This window comes from Lucilia cuprina, chromosome 5, assembly GCF_022045245.1.
Source record: "Lucilia cuprina isolate Lc7/37 chromosome 5, ASM2204524v1, whole genome shotgun sequence".
Lineage (NCBI taxonomy): Eukaryota > Metazoa > Arthropoda > Insecta > Diptera > Calliphoridae > Lucilia > Lucilia cuprina.
In genome coordinates, this window is record NC_060953.1 from 33,646,622 (window position 1) to 33,658,014 (window position 11,393).

The following is an 11,393-nucleotide window of genomic DNA, read 5'->3' on the forward strand; positions in this document are numbered from 1 at the left end:
AAGTAGACAATACCATTTTGAAAGTTGTCAAAAAGTCAAAGTAATAAAAACAAATTTGCATTGTCATCTAGCAAATCGAAATTGAAAAAAACTAATTTGACAATGATCAGTTATGAAAAACGATCAGGTGTAGAAGAGAACAATTTCAATATAAAGTCTTTTGAAATTATATTACTTGTTTATGGTTTTCTTTCTATTTTTAACAAAGTATGAAATATACATTTTCTAAATCCCCAAACAATAGACAAAGCATATACATATATGTATCTTTTTGGGTTAAATTCTAAAAACGACTTTAAAATTGATTCTATAGAAATTTTTATCTTTAAACTTCTTTTATTTCTTTAAAGAGAAATAAACAATAAACGTATTAAAATATAAAATATTTGCATTACAATTAAGATTTGCACTTGTATACTCCAAAAAAAAAAAAAAATAGATCATCTATTCAATTTGCCTTTTTTATTGTTATTTGTTATTCTTTTTATACCCTTAAACTGTACAATCAATGTGTGGCATGGCATGTGTTCAGACACACACCCCCACACAATTATTCAGTCAGTCATTCTTCATTTGCTCGCACTTTTATGCATCAGCACTCAGGTTTCCTTGAGGCAACATTTTTCAGTTTTGTGTGCGAATTGCTTGTTTGCCTTCTCTTTTACCTCTGCGTTAAAATTTAGATACAAAAGTGCCATGAAAATAAAAGAAAAATCAATTGTTTGGAAATTGCAAACAGTGATGTTAATGTTGTGCTTTATGTATTTCAAAAATGCTGAAATAAAATAATTTATACGCTAAAAAAACAAGTAAGAAATTATATTCGGGCGAGACCGACCATATAATACCCTACACCTTTTACAAAAATATAATGTGATTTAATTGCCATAATAAAGCATTTATGTTGAATTGTACCTTGCCCCAGATATACATACAGATATACATACATACTTATTGTTGAATGAAATTGTGGACATTTAAGTGAATATTGATGGGGGCTTTTTTGATAACAAGTTTTACATTGTCGGACATAGCTCAGAAAATGATTCTAAGCAGATTGATATACTTTAAGGTGAGTATAGGACCAATATTATTGTTAGTTACAAACATCAGCACAAACCCAATATACCTTTCCTACTAAAGTGGTGTAGGTATAATTATTCCTAAAGAGCAAATAGCAAGTTTACTCAATAAAATCGAGAATTATACAATTATTTAGTATACAATTTTTTAGTAGAATTAATCACTCGATGCCTCACATAGTTATGAAACTCCAAGGTAAACGCTACTGCTTTTTTATAGTCCATTCCCAATTCAATTTGTTTAAATCTCTTGGTAAGCATCTTCTGATATTTTTTCACACATATCAATTTGTCCACTCTTGCTACATTACAACTAACATATAAACCTCGGGTCCGTGATGCAAAATATGTTGAATAAATCGTTAGCAAAAAAGATCCTTTAAGGCAACATTTTCCAGTAGTTTTTGTCACACCGTTTGTAGTAATCCAAATATTATTAGTACAAATTTGGAACCATGCGTGTATATTTTTTCCCTCTGTGAATATTTTCTATTGATGCTGATTATTTGGTATTTAAAATGCATCATATGGGTCGATGATTTCACAAATTTTTATAACCAAACCAACACAGTATAGCGATTAAATTCGACATAAACAAGTTTTTTTATAAAACAAAATCTTTCTCCAAAAAATTTTAAGAGGCGGTAAATAATTAACCCTTTCCCCCAAATACGGTTCCCTTTAGAAAATGCTTAAACGCTTAATACTGCCTTGAAAATATGATTACAGCAATGAAATTCGTCATAAATAAGCTTTTTACAAAACGAAATCTCTCTCCAAAATTGTATATGGGTTGCTCGATAACTTACCCTACACCCATATAATGCACCGCAGCAATTAAACTCGACAAAAATTCAGCTCTTTTCTAAGATTTTATAAGAGTCGGTCGATAATTGATCCTCCCCCATATAAGGTCTCTTTCTAAAAGTGAGTTAACGCTTATAACAGACTTTATGCTATGAAAATTGGGACATAACTGATCCTCCCCCTAGAAAAACTAAACAAAATCTGTAAGAACCAAAATCAGTTTACCAAATTTATAAGAATCGATTCATTACTAACCCTTCACCCATAGGCCCTGTTATATTTTTCAACCTTCATTACTGGCTTAAAAATTGAATTAGCCATAAATAAGTTTTACATGAACCAAATTATTAATATCTATCCCCATTGAATGCAATTTTTTGAAAATATTTTTGATATTAATGTATAAAATTCAGTACTAATGATTAAATCGGGACCAAAAGACTCGAATTAGAAATGCTATTTTAAAAATCAGCAACAATGTATGACACACGCTTTAGTGGTGGGTAAATAAGATTCGGCATAGCCGAATATAATACTCTTACTTGTTTTTATTTATTTAACAAACATGAAAATGTTAAAAACTCTTTATATCTGATATACACTTCTCTAGTTTCGAAAAAGTAAAAAATCACTACATCATCCACACTATTCGCAAAACCATTATTCAATTGTTGAACAAAATAATTTGTATTGGAAATACAAGAGAGAGAGAGGATGAAAGTACAATAGATAGAAAGTATCATGAGTATTTTTTATTCTTTTGTTGACTCTTGCCTGCAAGATGATGATGATGTTGATAATACAAAATACATATTTTGTTGGTTTTGGCGTGTGGCATTAATTTTCCTTTAAAATTAAAGTCAAATTCGAAACAATAAGAGATTATTGGATTGTTTGCATATCGTAAGTTAAACATGCATTCGTATCATGAAATTTAAAAAATATTTTTAAAGAATTTTCTATTGTTGTAGTTGGTAGGATTTTGGGATAGGAGTGATTAAGATTAAATTTGCGTTTTATATTTACAAATAACAATTTAATTATCATAGTTGTTGAATCAGTAATTATTTTGTATACCTAAACTATATTCTATAATTATTTTAAATAAATGTGGCCGACATTACGAAGTTTAGCCTTTATACATATCTGTATTAGTAAAGCTTTCCCTCTAGCCTAAACACAGGTACAACCCTCACGACTCTAAAAGCCTATGGATGTACATTACGGTTATCATTTTTTACATTTTTTTAATTTCAATTTTTCCAAATAGAGTATTCAAATGTACGTTTAAAATGTATGTTACTTTTCTACGAGTACAAAAATGATCTGAAAAAGAAGTTTTCTTTACTATAACATAGCTTTCTACCACATAGTGATAGGGCCTAATTATACCCTACACCACTTTAGTGCGGAGGGTATATATATTTGTAACGCACAAGAATATTGGTGCTATACCCACCTTAAAGTATACCAATCGGCTTAGAATAATTTTCTGAGTCGAAATGTACGTCCGTTCACAATGTATGTACAGATCGCAATTTTAAAGATAATTCAATGAAGTTTGGTATATGATATTCTATTGTCCCAGGAACGAAACGGCTCTCATACAAATGAATCCCCGAATAGGGCTTTTAAACATTGTAATCAAACCACAGGTCGCAATTTTGGAGATATTTCAATGAAATTTGATACCGGAGACAAAACTTATTGAAAATCGTTAACACCGGTCCATTATTTCACCTAGTCCCCATACAACTTATATAAGTCTGTTTAATATACTCGTATCTTGTTAAAAGGTACAAAACCAAGTTGTATACTAGCCTTAATGACCCTCATGAATTTTATAATTATAGGGCCTCATTTCACCCTAGCTCCTATAAAAAGAGTCCTTCAAAATTTAACCCTTATATGTCCACAATTTTATTCAAAAATAAATGGCTTCAGTATATCTGATGCAAGGTACAATTCAACATAAATGTGTTATTATCATCATCATTTTATGATCTGCTTCGCACGACTATAATGTTCAATTTTCATGGAAATCAAGACCGTTAAAGACATTGCAGTCTAAATAAAACACTTTTATGAGATTTGTTTTTTTAAACATATTATTTTTCTTTATTATTTTCTTTACTAATATGGAGTTTTTATTATAATTTGTATACGTTTAAATTAAATTTATATATTCTATTTTATAACTATTAATTTCATTTTGAAAATATTACAAACTATTAAATTAACTTATAATATAAATATAAAACGATTTCTTTAAAAAAACATTACATAATTAATATTTTACACCAGATAAATTACACAGTGCAACACAAAAAAATAACCATATACGGATATCACTATATGATAAAAGAACAAAAATAAGAAGTCTCGTGTCTTCATGTTTCGCCCAAAGTCATCATCATAAAAATTATAACTTTTTTCAAAAATTTATTTTTGAAATTTTTTGGGCCCTATAACTAAAAAAAGTGCAAGACTTTAGGCAAAACTTTTGTAATGAACGGGCCTCATATGACCCTAGCCAAAATACAAACTCCTGTCAGAAAATGACTTGAAGGTTAAAAATTACCTATAAACACTAATTACACGTTTAAATTCTACATAAATAACTTTGAAGTAGACATAAATTCCCCTACCAATATTTATAAGGACAGGTTCATATTTTCCACTACTTCCCATTGAACCCTCTTGCAAAAATCTCTTTTTTTTGACAAAAATAGGTCAAAATTTTCCAAAATAACTTTTAACATACTGACTGGTGTAGGCTATCATATTGTCGGCTATGCCCGACTATAAATTTGTACTTGTTTTATTATTGATTTGTTTTTGTTCAAAAAAAAAATTATTTGAAAAAATTTTATGACATACAACGCTACAACGATACGACATCGATTGTGAATTGGACATTTATATGTTTCAGTAAAAACTTACATACATTGAAAAGTAATGAGTTAAAATTGTAATAAAAACTTTGTTCACTACTTCTTCATTAGCAATTAAACTCTTTTTTAACAATGTGATGACATTGGTGGCAAGTACTCCTACGCTCGCTTACAAATAGGAAGTTAAAAAAGTACTTGCAATTTCGCTTACAAAGAAATTGTTCAGTAAATTGTTTTGTTTTTAATAAAAAAGAGAGCTAGCAAGAATACAAACAAAGGGTTTTTTTGCAAAATTTTCTACTGCAACACTGGGGTTTTAACACCCAAAAATATTATTTCTATTTCCACCTTGGAATCACTTTCTGAGTTGATTTATCTATGTCCGTCCGTCTGTCCATGTAAACCTTGTAATCAAAGTACAGGTCGCAATTTTGAAGATAATTCAATGAAATGTTGCACATGATCTTCTGTTATACTAGAGACCTATCCCCGACTGAACCATCCGAAAAGGGCTTTTAAGTTAATAATTATGTTCAATATATCGACAAAAAGCTACAAAACTTTGTTCTATTCATACATGTCCCTGATGATAGGGCCTCATTCCTAGCACCTGTACAAATTCACCTTTATATGGTATCATATGATAATAATAATAATAATAATAATAATAATTATTATTATTTTATTATTATTAAAATTTATTTACACAATAGCATTTAAGTCATTATGATATTGGATGCAAGTAGTAAGCAAGCTCTCTTACAATATGGGATCGCCTGCAAATGGGGAATAAAGTAAGTAGTTTCTGAGGAAAAAATGTAAAAGAAAATAAGTCCACTGTGTCTATTACTACTTTCCGCACAATATGTCAATGCTACAAATTAAGTACCTACATAGTATATTACTTGTAATTCATTACTAAATTAGGTTAGTATAAATATGGCGCCCACAGGGCTTAATATATTTACCGATAGCCAGAAGGCAATTAGGGCGATATCAGGTGATAGAATTAAATCTAAGACCGTAAGGTTTACATCATATGGGTACCAGGCCACTCGGGAGTAGTCGGCAACAAAAGGGCGAATGTAATAACTTTAAAGAGAAGGGAGCTCGATGTAGTTAACCTGACAAACGCAAAACCATTCGACGCTGAATTAAACATATGGATGAGGGAATCCCATAAGGCCTCTTGGAATAATGAAACGGTGGGTAGAACCACAAAGATTCTATGGGGTGACCCTGAGCAAGTCTGGGGTTAGTATGATGGTACGTATTCTGAGTGGACACACAGGACTACGTGCACATCTATACATAATTAGAAGTGCGGATTCAGACGAATGTAGAGCATGTGGAGAGGACAGTGAAACTCTGGAGCACTTTCTTTACCACTGACAGGCATTCGTAGATGTTAGATCCAAGTATCTTGGAAGTGATGTTATTCTGGAAATAACATTCTTAACAAACGCTGATTGGAAGATTCTTAGGAATTACGTCCAAGAAACTGAGTTTCTAAACATGGAAAAATAATACATTCAGTGAACAATTTTTTGTTCATGAATTGGAGCGCAAAACAGGCCCGATAGTGGCCTAGGTGTATTTCTTCGGATTTGATGTAGTATACATCCTCCTATCAACCTAACCTACTACATGTGAATGAAACTAAGCATAATTTTTTATAATTTCTGCAGTTTGGTTGATTGTAAAATGTAGAATCCAAATTATAATTTCTTTTCGATATCGTAAAGTAGATTTGATGATTTTAAACCTAATCATCTGGATACTTAGTTTTTAAACAGATTATAAATTCTAACTTAATTACCTCACTGTATTTTAAGATTGAAATCACTTATTATTCCAAAGGAAATGGCACTATTAAAATAACCATTATTTAAAGAGAATTAATATATTAACTGCATTATTCATACTTAAATCAATCCAGTGCGGTTTCAGAAGTACGGCTTCACTTAAACCAAGAACACAATACCTAAGTATGAAAAACATAGTTTAAGCCTTTTTGGTTAAAACGCACTTATTTTAAGAATTAATTCTGAATATGTATAATTAATAACATTGGTCGTCAGTATTTTCGGCGTTCGGTATCTAAGTTGAACTATTGACAAATCACTCATTTACTATCATAATCCAAAATTTCGGTGTTTTTAACCTGGGAGCTACATAACATGCTCAATACTAAAGTCTTTCAATATTTTTATTAAATTTCAAATATGTATTATTTATATACATTATAAATACGAAATATTCCAATTTAAAAGTATTAACATATTTCATAACAATTTATCAAATTTTCAAAGAAATTCTATTCTACAAAACTTTGATATTGTTTGAATAAGGCAGTTTGTGTTTAAAAATGAAATAATACGTTGTATTAAATTTTACTTTAATATGTTTAATAGTTTAAGTATAAACTTGTTTCGAAATACACAAAATACTATATTTTTGGTGTAATTTTCATGAAGAAATATGTTAATAATATTTTGTTTAAATTTACGCATTTTCTATAATTTTAGATAAAAGTTTACTTACTTTATCGTAGTAATATTACATGCATTTTCAAGAGTGTAACTACACTTTTTTGATACATTTCAAAAACGTTTAATTCTTTAAAAACTCAAATGAAATTAAATATGATATATGAGTTTTTCACAAGAAAGCTAACTTAAATAGTTATTAGCAAAAAATAAAGCTATTCAGATTCCGAATTTCTTAAAAATGTTCTAAATTGTAACATAAAACAATAAACTTTCAATGTCAATTACAACAATAAAACTCCAGATGGCAACCGACAACTGTAAATTTCAGTGGTACTTTAAACATTGACTGGCCATGAGTTTAAAAATTTATAAAAAATAGGTGAACTTCAATTTGGTCGTAAATTTTCGCTTTAAATTAGAATTTTAAAATTTTTGTATTGTATCTGAAACGAATTTATTAAAAATCCCGAAATATCTATTGGATTTATAAAATCTTATGTTTTTTGTATAAACTTTGAAATACATTGACGACCCGCATAAATGTAACGTTTTTAGATGTAACCATAGTGTTTTGTAATTTCAAGAGATTTAAATCCCGTGTCTATAATTGACGTCGGCAACACAAATATCAACCCACTTAACAATTTTTGCCGAATTCGTACCGACAGTCTGTACAAGTTGCCAATTTCGTATACGAATTATGTTAGATTTCGTTACGAAAATTATATGAAAGGTTGCTCAGAATTCAGAAATCTTTCGTTTGAGGAAATTATGAAAAATTCTTGGAGCAAATCTGAAGGATTTATTAACAAATCTAATTGAAGTTGGACAAATGTCGGATATCGTTTCTGTCATTCTTTTGACAGTTCGTAACTGAAAGTTGTAGGATAAAATGTCCGACATTCTTCCGAAGTCTTGACTATTCTGATCAAAGTTCTGTAAAATTTCTAAAGGAAATTTAGAGAATCATTAAAAATTCTGATAAAGTATAACACATTAAACATGTCTGAAAAAAATTCTTTACTGGAAATTGATACTTTATATCAATATATATTTGAAAAAAAAATGCTGCTATTATTGTGATATATCACAGATAATTTTGCACAATATTTAAAAAATCAATTAAAATTAAATTCACATTATTGGAGTAAACACAAATTCAACTAAAACTAATTTTTATCCAAACAAGACCTAGTCGTCCAAACAATTGTTTCGAAAACTTTGTCATAACAATGTTAAATGTTTTATTCGGACAACAATTTTATGATTAGCACGATAGAAATAAAGAAGTGAATACAATATTTATAATATCTAAATTAAGAGTTTATATGTAGCGGTATTTTTCTGAATAATTTCATAATTTGAAATCGTTATTGTAAAAATTTACTAAAAAATATTGACTTTTTTTAATAAATTAAAAGAACAACTCTCAATTTTGTTTTTGAACTTTATTATAAAAAGACTTCAATTTGTTACACCTAGAAAAATGTGATGAACAAATTTTCAATGGTAATAACATTTAAATAAAAGATTATTTAATTATAAATCTTCTAAATATACTGCATGTAATTCCCAAAGAACAAAAGTAAATGATTTATAAAAAACTACAACAATTTATATTTTTCAGAAAGGTGAAATAGCTAAAAGTTGTTGAAATACAAATTTCAACAACAATTTAAAATATTGAAGCAAAAAAAAATTTCCTAATAGCAACACTGCTGATTTAAAATTGTCCATTAATTTTGTATTTTTTTAATAAAAGTTTTATTATGAATATTTTTCAAATTGTCAGGCTCTTCAATAATATTTATAAAAAAAATAAAATAAATAATAATATTGATTTAGAACAAAAAATATATCTTTTAAGAAAATAAAGTAATTATAACTATTTAACTAAATTATATTTCTATATACATACATTTGTTTTGTAAAAGTTGTTTACTGAGTGAGAATTATTTGAGATGATTTTTTGTTTAATAATTTTTTTTTGTTTGTTTTCATAATTATTCTATATGAGAATTATAAATGCTTAGAAGATTAAAATATTTACACTAGTTTTTTGTTGATTTAATAGAACTATTCTTATGTATATTTACAGGTGATGGCGGACAAGGTTGTTTTAATAAAATTAAACGCCATACTTAATGCCGTAGTCTTGATAATGACCGACATGAGATCTATAATGAGACAAGTTGCTAAGATTGCCCAAGTTGCCTAGATTCCCGCTTAAATGATGATGGTGGTGATGATGATGAGAACTGATGAGAGCAGCAGCGGCAGCATTGCTTGGAACGGCAGAAGATACTGGTGGAGCTGGAGGACTTGCCGATTGTATACTGCCCGTGGGACTACCGGTATCCATTTGACAAGATTGATTTTGTTCAAAAATCATGTCCCTAAAACCCAGTGAGGTATGGCCTGGCACTACGGAGGAGGGACTGCTAGTGATAGCAGAATGATTGTTATTGTTGTTGTGATGATTATTGTTGTTGTTGTTATTGGTTGGAGTATTATTATTGACAGAGTTATTGATAGGTTCCGATGGTGGTGTTTCCGGTGTATACCAACCGCCATGAGCTGGTCCATGAGGCGTTGTTATGGTGGTAGGTGAGTTGCCCGATGATGTGGTGGTTGTGGTGCCAGAACTAATTCCGCCTAGTTGAACACCATTGTGACTGGCTCCTCCTGGTGTCAGAGGATGGGCATGACTAGGCACATGATGGTGATGATGATGGCGCAATTGTTGAGCATGATGAGCTGCTGCCGCATGATGAGCATGCATTTGTGTTGAGGCGGCCACGCTTAGGTTCTCTTCATTTAAAGCATGATGATAAGGATAAGCTGAGTGATGTAATCTGGGATTGTAGACATTCATAAGAGAATCCACGGTGAATCCAGGATGGTCTACCGCACCGGCTGTCAAATGATTCATTTGCGCTAAACTATCATGGCAGGAGTTTAACATGGCTGCAGTACTGAGGCCAGCTGCCACAGAATCTTTACCGCTTAAACAGCCCAAATCCATGCTTAAGGGCTCCTTCTTAAAGTGATGAGCATGAGCCATATGCTTGGCATCTATGATGCTGCCATTGGCAGTCATTAACTTCAAGGGTTTCATTTCGGCCAATTTCTCGTTCATCATAACCTGACGTTTCATGGCCTCCTCCTTTTCACGCATAACATCCTTCTTCTTGAAGCGGCGACGTCTACGCAAGAAGGAACCATTGTCAAACATATTGTAGGAATCGGGGTCCAAAGTCCAGTACGAACCTTTTCCGGGTTTCTTGTCATCACGGGCCACCTTGACAAAGCATTCGTTTAGGCTGAGATTGTGGCGTATGGAGTTTTGCCAACCTTGTTTATTGTCACGATAGTAGGGAAAACGTTCCATGATGTATTGATAGATGCCATTGAGAGTAACTTTCTTATCGCCAGAATTTTGTATGGCCATAGCGATGAGAGCAATATAGGAATAGGGTGGCTTAACAATTTCCTTATTTTGATGAGGAGCACCCAATCCATAGGCGGAGGCTGGATAAGAATAGCGGGAATACTGATCGTAGGCATAGTGAGCGGCTGCTGCCGCCGAGGCGGTAGTCATGGCACCGGCGGCTGTGGCTGCTGATGTGGGATAGCCGGCGGTTTGGGCGTAATGACGTGAAAAGGTATTTTGATCGGTGAATAAAGTATGCATGTTGGTGAAACACTATTTCCAAAGTTTTATTTAAAATTTCTTTAATTTTATTCAAAACTTTTAATAATTTGTTTTATTATTCAATCTTTTTCGTCTGAGGCATTAAATTAATTAAACATTTTTAGTTTTTTTATTAAATATATTTAACACTTTTTTATTATTTTTTGCTTTTAGTGAATATATTTGCAATATTTATTTTTTCTTTTTAAATTTTCATAATATTTTCTTAAGAAATATTTTTCTTTTCTTCCACTTTTGTTATTTTAAAGTCTATGCGAACGAACAGGAAAATTCTTCAAGTTTCTTTAAATATTTATTTGTTATTTTATTTATATTATTGTTAAATATTTTTTTCTTGAGGTAAATTTTAAGATTCTTTTTCTTGTAATAAATATTTTTTCTTATTTTTTTTAATGTTATTTTT

The 11,393-nt window shown here is 30.4% G+C and overlaps 1 protein-coding gene across 1 annotated transcript; it reads right to left on the minus strand.

Annotated features, from left to right (window-relative positions):
* Positions 1-9,127: 9,127 nt before the first annotated feature.
* LOC111687124 (fork head domain-containing protein crocodile) lies at positions 9,128-11,101 on the minus strand. The gene has a single exon (XM_023449540.2). It carries the CDS (start codon positions 10,967-10,969, stop codon positions 9,404-9,406), a length of 1,566 nt encoding a protein of 521 aa, XP_023305308.2. The 5' UTR covers positions 10,970-11,101; the 3' UTR covers positions 9,128-9,403.
* Positions 11,102-11,393: the final 292 nt, after the last annotated feature.

What these genes read in the sequence shown, in the direction of transcription:
- LOC111687124 (XM_023449540.2), bottom strand. Translation starts at nt 10,969, where the DNA reads ATGCATACTTTATTCACCGATCAAAATACCTTTTCACGTCATTACGCC.